Source organism: Chiloscyllium punctatum, chromosome 3, assembly GCF_047496795.1.
Source record: "Chiloscyllium punctatum isolate Juve2018m chromosome 3, sChiPun1.3, whole genome shotgun sequence".
In the NCBI taxonomy this organism is placed as follows: Eukaryota; Metazoa; Chordata; class Chondrichthyes; order Orectolobiformes; family Hemiscylliidae; genus Chiloscyllium; species Chiloscyllium punctatum.
Genome location: NC_092741.1, coordinates 135,627,440 through 135,646,365, shown reverse-complemented (window position 1 = coordinate 135,646,365; position 18,926 = coordinate 135,627,440). Strand labels below are relative to the sequence as shown.

Genomic DNA, 18,926 nt, shown 5'->3' with positions numbered 1-18,926 from the left:
TACACGCATCCTCAATGTTATGAAACAAAACAATGTCTACAGCAACTCCACTGGGGACCTATTTTTCTGTTTACCTTTTGCTTCTTAGTTAATTATCCCCAAGGCAACCCTTGGTCACATGAGCATTTATTGTAACGTAATGATTTAATAATCAGGAAAGCAACTTTCTCTCTGTCAGAATATTCTGTTTCCCATTTCAGTCTTGATACAATATTACCCATGAAGAAAATGCACACATCTCACTGCACATGGTTTCAAAATCACAAACTTACCTTCAAATAAAACATACGTTATTGAGTTCAGAAGCTTGGATAATATTCTCAAAAATATGTTTCATAGAATCCAGCAGTGCACAAAGAGGCCTTTCAGCCCACTGAGTCTGCAGTAACCCCCCCCCCCCCCACCCCGCCCCACCCTGCCCCCAAGGTGTCCCACCCACACTTGTACCTGTAATCCTGCATTTCTTATGGCTAACTCACCTAGCCTGTACATCCCTGGACACAACAGTCAACTTAGCAAGGCCAATCCATCTAACCATTCTTTGGACTGCAGGAGGAAACCAGAGCACCCAGAGGAAACCCATGCAAACACAGGGAAAATATGCAGACTCCACACAGACAGTCACCCGACACTGGACTTGAACCTGGGTCCTTGGCGCTGTGAGGCAATAATGCTAACCACTGAGCTACCGTGCCACCCCTAATGATGGGCTGCCCAAATATTTAGCACCTGAATGAATGGGAAATATTACAGCAATGTGAATGGTTAACATCATGGTGTTTATGGTAATGCAAACCAGATATCAACACTACTTGAAAGGGTGGACATCTTTTCATTATCAGAGGAAGGAATCATAGTGTTAAGCCCAGAATCTAGATATTGAGTAGACTGTGTAGAAATATTGACTTGCTACTCCATGGTGTTGAAATGGATTTGATTCTTTTTCCCTAAAATAGCTCGGCCTGCCTTTGTAATTCAACCACAAAATACGGAAGTGTTGGTTGGTGAGAGTGTCACTTTGGAATGCAGTGCAACAGGAAACCCTCAGCCGCGGATTACCTGGATGAGAAGTGATGGGTCACCCTTACCCCATGATCCTCGCTATACCATAACTTCCTCAGGAGGACTGTACATACAGAATGTAGTCCAAGCAGATGGTGGGCAATATACATGTCATGCAAACAACAATCAGGACTCCATTCAAGCAAATGCATTCATTATAATCAAAGGTACGTACAGAAAGTGTCATAGTAAAATTCATGTGACATATTTTCGTTTCTTCTGTGTGATAGACTTGGGTTGTTACCCTGGGAGCAGAAGAGACTGAGGGCAGATATTTTTAAGATATATAAAATTATGATGGGCATACACAGAGAAGAACCTTTTCCCCTTGGTGAAGGGATCATTGCCCAGGGGCATAGATTAAAGATAAGGGACAGGAGGTTTAAAGGGAATGTGAGGATTTTTTTTTCACCCAGAGATTGGTGAGAAACTGGACCTCACTGCCTGTAACGGTGGTAGAGACGTAAATCCTCATACGTGTTATTTACTATTTAGATGTGCGCTTGTGATGCAAAAGCATACAACGCTATAGGCCAAGTGCTGGAAAATGGGATTACAATGGCCAGGTGGTTGATTTTGACTGGTGCAGATTTGATGGAACAAAGGGCCCTTTTCTGTGCTATAGATCTTTTATGACTCTACGTGGTCAGGGCTGGCCTTTGCTATCCCCCTGAACTGATTGGCTCTCTAGGCCATTTCAACGGGCAATTAAAGTTCAGCCATGTTGCTCTGGAGTGACATGTCAGTCAGATTCCACTCCTTAAAGAACAATAGTGAAAGAGATGGATTTCTACAATAATCAACAATGATGATATAGTCACCGTTAGAGTATATTTTAATTCCAGATTGTGTTGATTCAGATTTTACTATCTGTCATGTTCTCCAGAACACAAGATTGCTACTTCAATTACTTTACCATAATGCGGCAGCATCCTCTATTTAGTTTAGAGCAAATTCAGATCCATTTAAACTGTGATAACTATTTCAACGTATTTGCCCTTTTCTTTCTCTGAACTCATCAATATATCCTTACATTCCTTTGTCCCAGATGTTTTTATCTCATTGCATCTTACCTTTATCTGTACTGTTTACCTCAAATGGCTCTTATGATAGAGAGCCAAATTCTAACTTCACTGTACATCAGGTGCTCCCCTAAATTCTTCTGTAGACACACTCACACGCACACATTCCCGTCTCATCAATAAATGAAAACATGTTCTCCACATCTAGTCTAACAAATAATTACATTATCTTACATATTTTTGTTAGATCACTCCTCTGCAGAAAATGTTCTATCTTGAAATAACTCCACAAAGGCCAGTATTCCATCACCAAGTCACTCTTTATTTACTTGTGGAGATCCTTTGACACTGTTATAGCCTCTCAGAGCCAGCTCTCAGAGTGAACAGGATGTGTGACACTCCTGTTTACATCGGGGAGACAGGTCGCCAACTTGCGGATTGTTTCAGAGAACATCTCTGGGACACCTGCATCAAAAAATACTCCAACACCCCGTGGCTGAACACTTCAACTCCACTTCCCACTCCTTTAAGGAAATGTAAGTCTTGGGCTTCCTCCATTGCCAAACCCTAACCACCCAACGCCCGGGGGAAGAACGCCTCATATTCCGCTTTGGGACCCTGAATCCGCACAGGATTAATTTGGATTTCACCAGTTTCCTCATTTCCCCTCCCCCCACCTTATCCCAGTCCCATGCCTCCAACTCGGCACTGCCCTCTTGACCAGTCCATCATCTTTTCCATCTATCTGCTCCACCCTCCTCTCCAATCTATCGCATTCTCCCCCACCTTCATCTACCTATCGATTCTCAGCTACCTTCTACCCCTAGCTCCACCCCGCCTCCCATTTATTTCTCAGGCCCCCGGCCCATAGGCCTCATTGCTGATGAAGGGCTTATACCTGAAACCTTGATTCTCCTGCTTCTGGGATTCTGGGATGCTGCCTGACCTGCTGTGCTTTTCCAGCACCACACTCTCGACTCTGATCTCCAGCACCTGCAGTCCTCACTTTCTCCTGTGTGTATCTATCAGCTAGGACTCCTTGATGGATCAGATTAACAGCCGCAGTCAGGGAACTCGTATTCGATGAGGTCCACTTGGCTGACATCGTTGCAATCACTGCCCATCTTCTCAATCTTTCCCTGATGTCTATCATACCTTAGTTCAGATATGCTTTGAATAAATCTTTGTTCACCTTCTATAGAACATGTTATGTCCTTGTTAGTAATGTTATCCAGAACGGCTTATAGAACTCCCAAATGTTACCCAGTTGAGGTTGTGTATCTCCTAGATAAAATTCCAAATGTTCAGCGCAGTCCTCTCTAGAAGTGAGTGCCTGTGCATTGCTTTGCTTGTTGAATTACTTTCTGAAATTTAAATAACTTTATTTCACTTATGTTGTGTTTATGATTGAAGTTAAAAAGTGTTTCTTTTGAAAAAAATTAATTTCTCCCCCTTTCCTTTGTTCTGTAGCTCCACCTCAGTTTACAATCTTGCCGCAAGATCAAACCATTATCGAGGGACATACTGTGGATTTTCATTGTGAGGCTGAGGGTAATCCTGCACCAACTATAACATGGACTAAAGGAGGTATGATGTGCAGGCTATTGTCAGGGATGAATTTGGGCAAAGCACCAACGAAACAGATTGACATTATCTATATTAACTGTTGGACTCAATCGTTGCTGTCAACATATGCTGCCACACTTGCTGAGCTTCTCTAGCATTTTCTAATTTCATCTTTGTCTTTTTTGCTTTGTAGAATGAAGCCTGTACCCAATTGAGTTGCGTTTTGTGTAGATAGTTTTGATGATACTAACTGGAGATTTTTTTTTTAACTGTTCCTATAACATTTATGAACATAAAATATGAGTGATGATTTGAGAACTTATTATAATCTGTTGGTTGTGACTTCCCTTTTTGGCCAGTTTTCCTCTTTTTATCATAGTGCATTAAAATAATTTCCCGTATTATTCCAATTTGCACTGTTAGTTACATGGAGGCCGCATCAGTAAAAGCTTGGCATTTTTATAAAGAACTCACTTTCACTTTATCCAGTAGATAGATTAAGGAATAATTTGCGCGTATGCTTGTTTTTTTCAGACACTGCTCATTATCCCAAAAGTGGTATTTATTTCATGAAAACACTTGTTTTAAAGATTTGCACATTGCTCAGTATGGTAATTTTGGCCTTGGCTACCAAACATGCTCCATGAATGTAAGCATTGCTGATGTTGTTGAGGTAGATCTCTTCAGGTAAGAAATGACCTAGCTTAGAGTGCAGCAATTTTTTTTTTAAAATCACATGGAGCTGGTGTTGCTGTGCTGCTATCAGAAATCTGACCAGTTTTTGAAGCGTAATAGAAATCCTCTTTGGTTTATAGGCAGTCCGCTTCCTGGGGACAGGCGGCATGTAATCCTCTCCCCAGGGACACTGAGGATTTCCAGCGTTGCGCTTCATGACGAAGGGCAATACGAATGCCAAGCTGATAACATAGTCGGTGCTCTCCGAGTTCCAGCCCAGCTGACTGTACAGCGTAGAGGTATTCTTCAGATTTAGCATTATTAAAAAAAGTCTGAAATGAATGTAAAGAAATCTTTTTTTTGGAACTGTAATGACAACTTCGAAGTGAGGTGTTGCTCCATTTTGTAGACCAGTCCACGTACCCCCTACTTCTCTTTATTGTTGTTCCAACAAAAGAATTACAGGTAGGATCATAAGCACCCAGATGAAGTTAATTCTTGAATTACGTCTGATATTAGAACTTGTTTTATTATCACATGTACTCACATGGATACAGTGAAAAGTTTACAAATCGCAACTTGGCCATCTTCGGTAGCAAGGTACAGATTCTTAAGTCCAAATTTTTAAGAAAAAAATAGAAAAATAAAGATATTATAAAGTCCAGCAATAATTTGGAAAACTAAAGAAATAAAAGTTCTTCCAAGCCAGACCATACTGGGCTTCATCTCAGGGCCGGGAGTCTGATTACACACCGAGACGCATATTCGTCCTCTGTAGAATTGGATACAACATGCAATCTTAGCAAAAGACCCACTGGCCAACGTCTGTTCCACGCACTCTATACGCACCCCACCCCCAACCAAAACTGAGAACAAGATTATAGCCATGGCTAACAAAGTTGGAATACATTTGCACAGCAGGTTTGCTTGCTTTTACCTTGTTTGGCAGAGACTTGAGGTCACATGGGAAGAAAATAATCACACAGCAGCATTTCCAAATTCATGTGTCCACCATAACCAAGTTTTATTTTCCTTTTTTCTCTTGGTGCCTGTAGTATCACTGGTCATTATAAACACCCCAGCTGATCTGACGGTTGCTGCTGGGTCAGACGTGCAGATTCCCTGCGGTTCTCGGGGGGATCCTGAGCCAACTGTAACATGGAGTAAGGTAGGTGAGAACTTCAGTAAAAGCTGCTTTGAAAGGTGAACTGAGTGGTAGTTTAAAACACACGCACATCTTTTAAAAGGAAACTGATTTCACCTCGCTGAGGAGAGATCAAAAACAGAATTAAGAGCGTCAGTGCATATCATGGTTTGGAGGTGCTGGTGTTGGACTGGTGTGTACAAAGTTCAAAACTTTACCACAACCACCTGATGAAGGAGCAGCGCTCCGAAAGCTAGTGCTTCCAAATAAAGCTGTTGGACTATGACCTGGTGTTGTGTGATTTTTAACTTCGTACACGTCATGTTTACTTTGAATACCGTTTATGGACGTTGTGTCTTACAAACAAACTTCCGTAGTTTCTAGATTTCATTGGAATGTTTACAAAGTAGAATTATAAAATTAACTGTAAAATTGATCTTCTATTTTGCCTTGTTTCCTCAAACTCAAAATTAGTGTAAGGAGCAATTATAACTGTCAATTGTAAACACATACAATGCAGCTAAGAGCTCAGCAATAATGAAAGTGTCAGTTTGAAAAACTTGTGACTGCCACGTTTTATTTTATATAGATAATACATAAAAGGTTATCTGTTACCATTTTTGGTTAACAATTTGACACTTCTACATTTATGGTCAGCAGAATGAAAAAGAAAATTATTTTCTAGAGATTATCCTCCAGGTGAACTAAAGAGGGGGTAGGGCCCCTTAAAGATCAAGGAGGTCAGCTTTGTGTTAAACCCCAGGAGTTGAGGGAGATTCTAAATTAATATTTTGTGCTGGTGTTTACTGTGGAGAAAGAAATGGAGCCTAGAGAATCTAGAGAAATAAATTTTGATGTTTTCGAAGCCGTTAACATGACAGAAGAGGAAGTTCTGGAGGTCTTGCAATATGTAAAGGTAGATAAATCTCCAGGACCTGACCTAATGTATCCCAGAATGTTGTGGGATGTAAGGGAGGATACTATGAGAACCCTTGTGGAAATATTTGCATAATTTAGAACTACGGGTGAGTGCCTGATGACTGGAGGGTGGCTTCAACCTTTGTTTAAGAAAGGTTGGATGATACACCTGTGAGTCTGACTTTGGTTGTGAGTAAATTGATAGAATTTATGCACATTTAGAGAGGCAAAATTCTACTAGGGATAGTCAGCGTGGTTTAGTACGAGAAAATCATGTCTCCCAAACTTGATTAGGTTTTTTGAGAAAGTTACCAAAAAGATTGATGAGGGCAGAGAGTAGATGTTATTTAGAAAAGCCTTCAACAGGGTTCCACATGATAGAATAGTTAGTAAAGTTAGGTTACATGGGATTCAGAGTGAGCTTGCCAAATAATTGGCTTAATGGCAGGAGATAGCATAATGGTGGAGGGTTGGTTTTCAGACTGGAGGTCTGTGAACAGCGGTGTTCGGTAGGGATCAGTTCTGGGTGGTCTTTTGTTTGTCATTTACATAAATGATTTGGATGAGAATGTGGAAAGCATGGTTGGTAAGTTTGCGGATGACTCTAAAATTGGTGGCATAGTAGACAGTGAAGAAGGTTATCTAAGGTTACAAAGTGATCTTTATCAATGGGTCAATCTGTTGAAAAATGGCAGATGGAATTCAATCTAGATAAATGCAAGATATTGCATTTTGGTACAGGGTAGGGCATTGGGCAGCATTGTAAAACAGTGGGACCTAAGGGGGCAGGTACATAATTCTTTGAAGTTTGTGTCACAGACAGGCATACAAAAAGGCACTTAGCATGCTTGCCTTCATTGCTCAAACCTTTTGAGTATAGGAGTTGGGGAGTCATGTGGAGGTTGCACAGGACATTGGTAAGGCCTCTTCTGGAATACTGTGTCCAGTGTGGGTCACCCAGTTATGGGAAGGATATTATTAAGCTGGAGAGGGTTTAGAAGAGATTTACCAGGATGTTGCCGTGTATGGAATATTTGAGTTACAAAGAAAGGCTGGATATGCTAGGACTTTTTTTGCTGGAGCATAGGAGGTTGAGAGGCGACCTTATAAAATCATGAGAGACGTAGGTAAGGTCAATAGCAAAGGTCTTTTCTCTAGGATGGGGAGTCCAAAACTATGGGACATAATTTTAAGGTGAAAGGAGAAAGCTTTAAAAGGGACCTAAGGCACAACTTCTTCCCGCACAGGTTAGTTTAGTTTGTATGTGGACTGAATTACCAGAGAAAATGGTCAATGTCGGTATAGTTACAACATTTAAAAGATGTTTGGACAATTACATGAATAAGAAAGATCTAGAGGGATATGGACCAAATGCAGGCAAGTGAGACTAAATTAGCTTGGGAAATTTGGTCAGCATGTTCAAGTTGAACCAAAGGGTCTCTTTCCCTGCTGTTTGACTATTATTCTATGTTGATAATTTAATGATAAATATAAGCTCCCTTAACCTAGGGCTGTTTTTTAAAACGTCAGGCAAACTTTTTTAACAAAATCTACATGCCTGGAAGGTTAATGTTTACATTAAGTTTGGTGATTAATTTCATTGGAAGATAACAGCATGGTGGTTCAGTGGCTAGCACTGTAGCCTCACAGCACTATGGACCTGGGTTCGATTCCAGCCTCAGACGATTGTGTGTGTGAAGTTTGCACGTTCTCCCTGTGTCTGTGTGGGCTTCCTCCCACAATCTAAAGATGTGCATGTCAGGTGGATTGGCCATATTAAATTGCCCTTAATTTTAAGTGCATTAGTCAGAGAGAAGTGGGTCTGGGTGGCTTACTCTTCGGAGAGTTGGTGTACACTTCCACACTGTAGGAGATCTAATCTACGACTGAATTTAAAGTTAATTAAATCCTTAATGTGCATAACATTTTCTCTTATTTCACATGTAATACTATATATACCTCACTTACTTTACAATCTTTTTCAACCTGACTGTATAGATACTGCCAAATAGCCATTTGTGCTTAATCTCATTTCAGTTGGCTTCTCAATCTCAACACCTGATTTCTATTGAAGTGTTAAAGAATGGTGGTATGCATCTGTTGGGAGCAGCCAAATACTCCAACAGACATAAAACCTCCAACCTCTGGACTTGGATTCTGATTCATGTCGATCCACGTATTTTATCCTCCTTATCATATTTTAAGAAGCTTAAAGTCTAACATTTTGACCATTGCTTTAACTTTTTAGCTTTAATGGACTGTCGATCTTCATCAGATTGTACTGGGTGCTTAATTAAACATGAAGACTCATGTTGGAACAGAGATTTGCACCTCTCGATTTTGCCAGATTGAATTTCTGTTAGTGACTTCTGTACAGGGTGCCAGAGTATCTTTGAAAAGTAAATGCATCTGGTGGTTTACACTTGCACTAAAAATGGAATGGGATTGAAAGAGAGATTTCAAAAATAAACAAGTTGGTGCTATTTTCCCACGAAAATCCTGTAGTTGAAGTAGAATATAACTGTAAACATGCAAGCCATCTGAATGATGCAAAGTGGATACACACACTCACCCTGTAAATTTCCTTGTATTTAAAATTTTTGTTGTACAAAAATATCAATTGTAGGGAATTTCCATCTCCATTGGATGGGAGATGAATTTGGAGATGGAGCACTTTGAACTGTTCTCATGCGTCCAAGCAGTAGACATTCGATGCTTTGGATGAGACCTGGGAACATGTGATAATCAGTCATATGACTTTAGAGAAGACTGGGGAAGAAGACAGAAACAAACATGGAGTCTTATCATGGGAAAGGTTGGAACACAAAGTTTCACAATCATCTTAATTATAAACCTCTGAAACATTGAACCATGATGTGGTTACACAGACACAGTTGTTTGTGTTTGCAGAGATTATCTTCATGGGAGAGAGAATGTCAAAGATTTGTTGGGCTCATTGTAGAGAAGAAGGCAAGTGTTGAGAATATGTGAACCTGAGGTTTCAACCTGTACATTAGCCTCACATTTTAGCACAATACAAAGATTTTGATTTTATATGGTCTATCTAAAACTTCTGATTTCAAAACTGAGAGGTATCCACACATTTTATAAAATTAATAGAGGCCCAGGGGCTAGGTGAGCTTTGCATTTTATTCAGGTTAATTGCACTTTAGCAGTTACATAAATTTTATTCATCTATTGACACGTAATGTAACCACACTGTTTTTGTGGCGAGACAATTCTGATGAATTATTAGTCCTCATTAATTTTTGATGTGTAATAGCTCCCAAAATATCATAGATTCCTTAAGAACAGCATGAGCAGGAAGGGCAAGTCAATGTGGGAAGCATGATGTCATTCATTTTGTACCGAAGAAAAACAAAAGTTGGAAACATATACCAGCAGATTCAAGACTAGCTCCTCTTATCAGACTTATGAATGTACCTCTCATATGTTAGAGGTGATCATTCTCTGTCCCTTCTCTGTAGCTGTAACACTATATTCAGTGGTCTGTTCTATTACCCTGATATACTGATGTAAGGTATGATTTGCCTGGATAACATGCAAAACATTACTTTTCCCTGTATCTCATTGCTTGTGACAATAATAAGTGAAAAAAATTCTAAAAATGATTTGAAGGGAGGAACAATGGCACAGCAAAGAGATGTGGAGGTTTAAGGAAAACAAATGTCAAAATCTGGTGAACCGGTACAGAGAGAAAAAAAAAAGTGTTAGTAGAATTAATCTTTATCTCAAAAGGACTTACATCAAAAGGATTGTTTCAGTTTGAGAAAGGTCTTGTTAGATAATGTCTGCAGTACTGCTCCATGCTTCAGAAAGTATGTATTGTTTTGTGAGTGAAGAGTCACAAAAATGACACCAGTGTGATCTGGTTAATTTATAAGATCAGTTTGCATAGACTAGGATTGCATTCGTTAAAGTAATGAAAATTAATTTGCGATCTAGTCATGCTAATTTGATGAGAAAATACTCTGTAGGGGAGAGGGAGGTCTAGAAGTCAGGGAGATAGATGCAATATACTTAAACAAATTGAGAAGGAGCATGTATTAGCGACTTAGCGATAAATCCCTACGCAAACGAAGTGTATCCAAGGTTGCTGCAGGAGGTGAGGGAGGAAATTGCAAAGGCTCTTACACTAATTTTGTCTTTTAATTCGGCTACAGCTAGAGTAGTGTGTGTCATTCTGGTTGACACACATAGGAAGGATGTGATTGCTTAGAAAGGGTGCAGAACGTTTCACCAAGATTTTGCCTGGAATAGACAGGCTAGATAGGCTGAGGGTGTTTTCCTTTGAATAGAGAAGGCTGATGGGGGAACACAGTTGAGGTGTACAAAGTTCTCTTTTGTTTCTTTCTTTTGCTCTTTCCTTCATTCGTTCTTTCTTTTGCTCTTTCTTTCACTGTTCTTTCACTTGCTTTCTTTCACTTTTTTTTGCTTTCTCATTTTTTATTCTTTATTTTGTTCTTCATTTCTTTCCCTGCTCTCTCTCTTTCTTCACTCCTACTTTGGATGTTTTTTCACACTTTCTTTTTCTTTCTTGTTTTCACTTTCTCACTCTCTCTTTCTTGCAGTTTTTCTTTCTCTATGAAATTCAGCAGCACTGCCAGTCCACGTGAATGTTTTAGAATGCAGTCACAAAAACTTTAAAAAGAAGATGAGCTGTGGCCAAGTTGGTCACAGTTGTGGATTCCATGCCCACTCTAAGGGGAGGGGGGGGGGGGAGGTGGTTCTGTAAAGCCCCATACCCATTTCCTGTCTGTCTGCCCCTTCCCCCCCCCCCCCCACCAGTACATTTTTATCAGCAGTGGGGAGGTATATGGAGACTCCTGTGCCTATGGACTAGTTGAGATCCTTAGATGGTCATTTGACTGTCCCTTAATAATCGTTTCCTTCCCCTACTGTAGTTTTCACCTGTTGTGGGAAATCTGCATGCCAAGTGTCTGTTCCAGAAACACTCACTGCGTGGGCTAACAGTAGACATTTGAGAGGATCTTGCCTTGAAACAATAATTACCACTTTTTTATTATTAAGAGCTTTGGGTTTGAAACTGATGGTTACATCATTGGGAGCGATGGGAGTGGGGTAAGGTGCAGTGACCCCAGTCTCCTCTGACATCTGACCTCAGGATTTAACAACAAACATTAAGCCTGATACTGAAGTACTGAGGGAGTACTGTCTTTTGGATAAGATGTTAAAGAGAGAGCCTGTGTGTTCTGTCAAGTGGGTGTAAAAGATACCACAGCACTGTTTTTGGGGAAGATTCTGGAATTATTCCTGATAACGTGGTCAATGTTGATCTTCAATCAACTTCAGTAAAACAGATTATCTGACCATTGATGTCCTCACACGCCATATTGTGCATGAGTTGGTTGGTACATTTTTTACATTATGACAATTTAGGAATATTTCACTGACTATGGACCCCGCTGAGAGATCCTGTGATCAGGAAAGGCACTATATAAATGCCTTTCGGTTGCTTTCTTTTGTTGTTAATGACTTGTTCAGAGTCAAACAAGTTATTTAAAGATAACTTTGGGTATATCTTGGGAAGCTATGTTGTACTGGAAATTTTCTTTCCAGAATGCTTCAAATTTGCAGCCTAAATGCTGAAATGGTATTTAATCTAATATGTATTTAGTAAGCCCTTGTTCAGACATAATACAAAGCTATAATGTCAGCCGTGAATGCCTTTAATCTACTTAAGCTGTTGATTGATAATCTGCGAAGTAATATCAAAGCATTATCTCAAAGATACTGACATTGTCTGTATAAATATACAACAGTGACACAATGTTTTCAATATAGGATGGAATTCAGATTACAGAGAGTGGAAAATTCCACATAAGCCCTGAAGGATTCCTTTTCATTCACGATGTTGGACCTGCAGATCAGGGACGATATGAGTGTGTTGCCAGGAACAGCATTGATCATTCTGCAGCTAGTATGGTGCTGACTGTCGTCGGTAAGTCTATAACATGGGCTTGTGCTGGGTCTAATGAGTCTGTTATCATTAACATTGATTGCGAAATTCATGTGGATTAATTTATGAATTTGGTTTAGAATGGATGTGAACACATGGTCAACCTTGCCTCTCCATTTCCTTTTTATTTTGTTACCTCACCTTCACTAAGCTTTTTGTGTTTTTCATTTTACTGGAATAGCACAGTGGCTCAGTGTTTAGCACTGCTGCCTCACAGTGCCAGGAACCCAGGTTTGATTCCAGTCTCGGGCAACTGTCTGTGTGGAGTTTGTCCAATCTCCTTGTGTCAGCGTGGGTTTCCTCCGGTGCTCCAGTTTCCTCCCACAGTCCAAAGATGTGCAGGTTAAGTGAATTGGCCTGGCTAAATTGCCTGTAGTGTTCAGGGATGTTTTGGTTAGGTGCATTAGTTAGGGGTAAAGGTAGGGAAATGGTTTGGGTGGGATACTGTTTAGAGGATCGGTGTGGACTGGTTGGGCCAATGGGCCTGTTTCCACACTGTAGGAATTCTATGATTCCATGACTTAGCAGTCAGCAGATAAGGGTCCAGATTGTCCCAATGTTGCTACTGTGGCTAATCATCACCTTAACTACCGTGAACGTTACATGTTTCTTGTTATAATGAATAATGCAAAATATGTAGCATTTGGAATTTGTAGCATGATTGCATAGATACTTTGGTTTTCCTTTGTCATATATCAGCTGTTGATGTACAGTTAAAAATATAATCTAAAATTATCTCTGCTTCCGTCATGTCTAACTTCCCTGTCACCTCAACAGTCCCAGACATTGTTCGGAGTGGAGACACTTTTGTTGAGTCCTCAATCAAAGAAGCCATTCACAGTGTTGACAGTGCCATCAATTCCACTCGTAGAGATTTATTTGAAAGGTAAAAGTAAATTCTGCCGATTTATGTTCTGCTGGTTTGTGGAGCGTTACTCCGGAATTTCTTTTATATTCCTTATGCAATCTGCTTTTCAAATAGCACTTTTTGACGGTCCAAAGATATATTTAAAAATATTTCACACTTTTGACATTTTCAGAAGAACTTAGGTTCATCCCGTGTTCCAAAAGAAAACAGCTGAAAAGTTACTAGGTATCCTTCATGCCAAGTATCACAGCAGTTATTACTGATTCCAAAAGCACTGAAGTAAATTCCTGCTCCTTCTGCAGAAGTACCTGGTACAGTGCTTAGATTCCGTGTTTACTTATTCCACAGTACCTAGACTCTCTGATATATCTAAAGGGTACACATGTGAGGCTAGCAGATAATGCCTAAGTTGCAAACCAGTTATTGGTGAAGATGTAAGTGTGAAAAGTACTGCAAATATGATGGCCTGTTTTTTTTGGATTTAGGCATTTTTGGGTGTATATAACTAAACTAGTTCCATCCAGAAAATATGTGCGACCCGTTGAATTGGTCTTAAGAATAAATGAAATATACGATCTGTATTACAAGTGGTGTGCAAAATAGAACTTAATTGTAAAGAACTGAGGTACTGCCAAATGATACAGTATAGTTTGTTAGACTGGGTGGTCCAAGCATAACCTTATTTTCATTATTACGTTACTGTCCCAACCTTCATCGTGTTTGTAAGAAATGTGTCTGTTAACATGAAAATGTGACATGTCTTAGGTAAAAGCCTGAAGGGTAGACAGCTTTATCAGTACTTCCATGTCGAGGTGGGGCAGATGGAGTTTTTTGTTTGCTGGGGTGTGGGGGGGGGGGGGAGGGGGGGCAACTAGTATATCTGCAATTTGTTCAGTTGTCTGCTGCTTCCATTGAAACAGCCCAGTGTACCATAGATCATAAAGGGAAAACAATTTTGTGTGAAGTCATTGGGGAGACAGCAAGAGGCAAGATGAGGAATGAGAGAGAAAGGGCAAGGTGAAATGTGTGTTTAGAATTTCACATTCATCATTGCTTCCACATTGCGTGGCTTGTTCCATTGGTCTTATCTCACTGAAATGCATTTTTTACGTTTCATTAGTTGTGATTAACAATGTAGAGTATTTGGATCAGTTTTATTTTCTTAAAATTGTTCTTGACTTCTAGATTCAGATTGGATAGAGAAAAAATATTATTGCAGATCAGCAAAAGCGTCAGAAGTGAAGACATTATCACTTTCTGTGTTTACACTTGTTTATCTTGTTTTCTTATTTAACAGTGTCTCCTTTTTTTTTCTTACCTTTCTAACCATGTTGGACGATATAGTGCAGGTATAGTATCAGCTGTATTAGCATTTTATATATTTTGTGAGCTATTGTTGTATCAATTACTTTTGATGCAGCATGATTTGTTGCTATTTATCTATTGCCCTTTAAAATACACTTGAACCTTTTGGCCAGAAAACATTGTTTTATTTGACACCAGATATTATGGTTTGAGGTCCTTTTTTTTGCACTGGGCTATGTTTTGCATTCAGTAGAATTTGTAAATGTTCTTTGGATATTATGGATTTTATTACATTAAGCATAAAGACAGCTTCCTCCTTAACACAACACACCGACTTCTACACTGCTGAAGCTAGGCGCCAACTCACGAATACCTCCTCCTACTGCCCCCTCGACCACAACGTCACTTCCCAGCACCAAACTATCACCTCCCAGATCATCCACAACCTCATCACTTCAGGGGATCTCTCACTGTTAGCCTCAAACCTTAGAGTCCGGGAACCCTGCACCGCCTAGTTCCATGTCTTACCCAATATTCACAAACCTGACCAACCCAGTCGAGGCATCGTCTCCACCTGCTGCTGCCCCACCGAAGTTATCTCCGCATACCTTGATACCATCCTGTTCCATGGTCCGGGAATTCTCCATATACATTTGGGACACCACCCACACCTTCCACCTCCTCCATGACTTTCAGTTCCCCGAATCCCATAGCCTTATCTTCAGCATAGATACTCAGTCCTTGTACATATTCGTCCGCCATGGCGAAGGCCTCCAAGCCCTCCATTTCACTGATACACTCATCCGATAGGCCGAACTGGTCCTCACCCTCTTTCATTTCTCCTTCGAATCCTCTCACTTCCTTCAGACCAAAGGGGTAGCCATGACCACCTGCATTGGCCCCAGCTATGCCTGCCTCTTCGTCAAGTACATGGAACTGTCCATCTTCTGCAGCCACCCCGGCACCATCTTCCACAGCCACACCGGCACACCTTTTCCTCCGTGACATCGATGCCTGCATCGGTGCCACCTCGTGTTCCCACGAGGAGGTTGAACAGTTCATCACCTTCACGAGCAAGTTCCACCCTGACCTCAAGTTCACCTGGACCATTTTGGACACCTCCCTCTCCTTCCTGGACCTCTCTATCTCCATTTCCAGCAACCGACTCAACACAGACATCTACTTCAAACCCACCGATTCCTTCAGCTACCTGGACTACATCTCCCCACCATCCCTGTAAAAATGCTATCCCTTATTCCCAATTCCTCCTCCTCCTCCGTATCTACTCCCAGTAGGACCAATTCCACTCCAGAACATCTCAGATGGCCTCCTTCATCAAGGACCAAAATTTCCCTCCCACATATTCAGCAATACCCTCCAGTGCATCTTCTCCACTTCCTGCACCTCCACCCTTGAACCCCATCACTCCAAGGACAAACGCCCTGGTCCTCACCATCCACCCCACCAGTCTCCGCATATAGTGCATCATCCTCCGCCATTTCCGCCACCTACAAACAGACCCCACAACCAGAGATATATATCCATGTCCACCCCAATCTTTGTTCCGCAGAGACCGTTCCCTCTGCAATGCCCTTATTAGATCCATGTTCCCCACAAACCCACCATCCACTCCCAGCACCTTCCCTTGCCACCGCGAGACGTGTAAGATCTGTGCCCACACCTCCCCCCCTCGCCTCCATCCAAAGGATCCTTCCGTGTCTGGCAGATATTTACGTATACATTCACCTACCTCATCTACTGTGTCAGTTGCTCTCGATGTGGACCCCTCTACATTGGGGAGACAGAATGCCAACTTGTGGAACGTTTCAGAGAACATCTCTGGGACACATGCACTAAACAACCCCACCGCCCTGTGGTCGAATCCTTCAACTTCCCTCCCACTCCGCCAAGGACATGCAAGTTCTTGGCCTCCTCCACTGCCGGATTCTAGCCACCCAACACTTGGAGGAAGAACACCTCATCTTCGATCTTGGGACCTTACAAACACACAGGATCACTGTTGATTTCACCAGTTTCCTGATCTCCCCTCCCTTCACCTTATCCCAGAGCCAGCCCCCTTGAACTGTCAATGTTCCTTCCCACGTATCCACTCCACCCCCCACCTTCATCTACCTATCACATTGCCATCTACTTTCCTCCAGCCCCACCACATGCCCATTTATCTCTCAGCCCCCTTGGGCTTCCCATATTCCTAATGAAGAGCTTATGCTCGAAACATTGATTCTCCTGCTCTTCGGATGCTGCCTGATTGACTGTGCTTTTCCAGCACCACACTACTTGACTCTGATCTTCAGTTCTGCAGTCCTCACTTTCTCCTTCACATATCCCCCTTCTTTCAATGTGATTTATTCATGAATGTAACTGGAACAAATGGAAAAGCTGAAAATGCACTCGAGTAAGATGACAAAAGAGCTAGTATAGTTTTAACACTACTTTTTAAGATAGCTGTACTATGTTGAACTGAACCATGTTTCAAAAGAATCCAATTTGATCATCACATAAGTAACAATTGCATGCGTTTGGATTGGAATACTAATGAGGTCTTCTTTGTCTCAACGTTATCCTCTGACAGACGGCCTCAAACCCCAAATGAACTACTTGCCTTGTTCCGATATCCACGACTTCCGATTGTTTTTGATCTCGCAAGAGCAGGAGAAATTTTTGAACGAACTCTGCAACTCATTCAGGAACATGTCAACAATGGACTGATGGTTGATCTGAATGGAACGGGTTAGTAAGGATGGACACCACTATTTGCTTCAATGTGATAGAACTTGAATAAGCAAGTTTTTCCATGATCAAACTAATTAACTTACACCTTTGTTGATGCACATGTTAATTTATTGATATTATGCAATGTAGCTTAATTAAAGCGGCTGAAGTTTTGCCATTTTTGTTTCCTTGGGGATTGTCAACATACGTCCACCAAACAACCCCGAAAACAGATTATATTGTCAAAAAACTAGTTGCTGTTGATGTAAGGAAGTTGTCTGTTGTATTTACTAGATTTCAGTAGTGGCCATTCTTTAAATATGGTGTTTTGAAAGAAAGGAAGACATTTATTTCACAGCAAGCATTAATATGATTTGGATAGCCATGGTGTGCTGGTTGTTGCTGGGAATGGGAGATTTGAGTTACGAGGAGAGGCTGGATAGGTTGGGACTTTTTTTTCCCACTGGAGTGTAAGAGATTGAGAGGTGACCTGATAAAGGTTTATAAAATCAAAGGGAGTGTCAATGAGATGAATGGCAGGTGTCTTTTCATGAGGATAGGGGATTTTAAGACTGGGGTCTGTTTTTAAAGGGAGAGGAGAAGGATTTATAAATGATATGAGGGGCAACTGAGAGAGTGGTTCATGTGTGGAACAAACTTTGAGGAAGTGGTGGATGCAGGTACAGTTACAATGTTTAAAAGACATTTGGATATGTGCATGAATAAGAAAGGTTTGGAGGGAACTGGGCTCCACGAAGGTGTATAGGACCAGATTAGTTTAAGCTTATGGTCAACATGGACAAATTGGACTGAAGGCCTGTTTTGATGCTGTATGACTCTATGACTATTAGTTTTAGTGCAGTCAATTTCTGCATCAAGCTGGCAAGGTGAACAAATGCTAAGGGCGTTAGTTGCAAGTTTCCTGACGAGGCCTATCTTATAGCATGAGGAGTCACATGAATGCAAGTGTGTGTATTGACCAATGATGATAGGCTTTCAGAAATCACAATGGGCAACCCAGTGTGGGGGTACCTAATTTACAGACCTCCGAACGCAATTCCATACAGGGTTTAGTTTGAAAGACAGACTATATAAACATTTCCTGTACTTATCAACAGTGGACTTACATTGTCCTGTGGCAGAAGTGGGTTACTGCAAATGCTGGAGATTAGAGTGGTGCTGGAAAAGCACAGCAGGTCAGACAGCATCTGAGGAGCAGGAAAGTCGACATTTCGGGTAAAAGCCTGATGAAGGGCCTTTGCCCAAAATGTTGATTTTCCTGCTCCTCGGATGTTGCCTGATCTGCTGTGCTTTTCCAGCACCACTCTACTTTTGACTTACGTTGTCCTACATTGTGTTCTGACATGCGTAAAAATTAACTTGTGAACAGACTCCAGAATGGAACCCATTCACAACCCAAGGACGCAACAGATCTCCCAACAAGAACATCAAGGGAAGTAACTGGTCTATCTCAAACTTGAATTTGAACTTGGGATGCAGTGTATTGAGGTGTGCACAGAAATCATTACACATGTTAGCAGATTTAAAAATCAGAAACACATTGCCTAAATATCAGAAATATGCAAGGAGTCAAACTTTATTTACATAAGCTGCATGTCCAGCAGTTGGCTG

General features: G+C 41.1%; 1 protein-coding gene across 5 annotated transcripts in view; it reads left to right on the top strand.

The window, feature by feature from the left end:
• pxdn (peroxidasin) overlaps positions 1-18,926 on the top strand; it is a 257,223-nt gene that overhangs the window by 188,354 nt on the left and 49,943 nt on the right. For all 5 annotated transcript variants that reach the window (XM_072561008.1, XM_072561006.1, XM_072561007.1 and 2 more), the window contains 7 exons: positions 957-1,229; positions 3,555-3,671; positions 4,466-4,624; positions 5,381-5,493; positions 12,214-12,370; positions 13,166-13,274; positions 17,155-17,312. In XM_072561008.1, the coding sequence (XP_072417109.1) occupies positions 957-1,229; positions 3,555-3,671; positions 4,466-4,624; positions 5,381-5,493; positions 12,214-12,370; positions 13,166-13,274; positions 17,155-17,312 (1,086 nt within the window). The remainder of the gene's footprint in view (positions 1-956; positions 1,230-3,554; positions 3,672-4,465; positions 4,625-5,380; positions 5,494-12,213; positions 12,371-13,165; positions 13,275-17,154; positions 17,313-18,926) is intronic.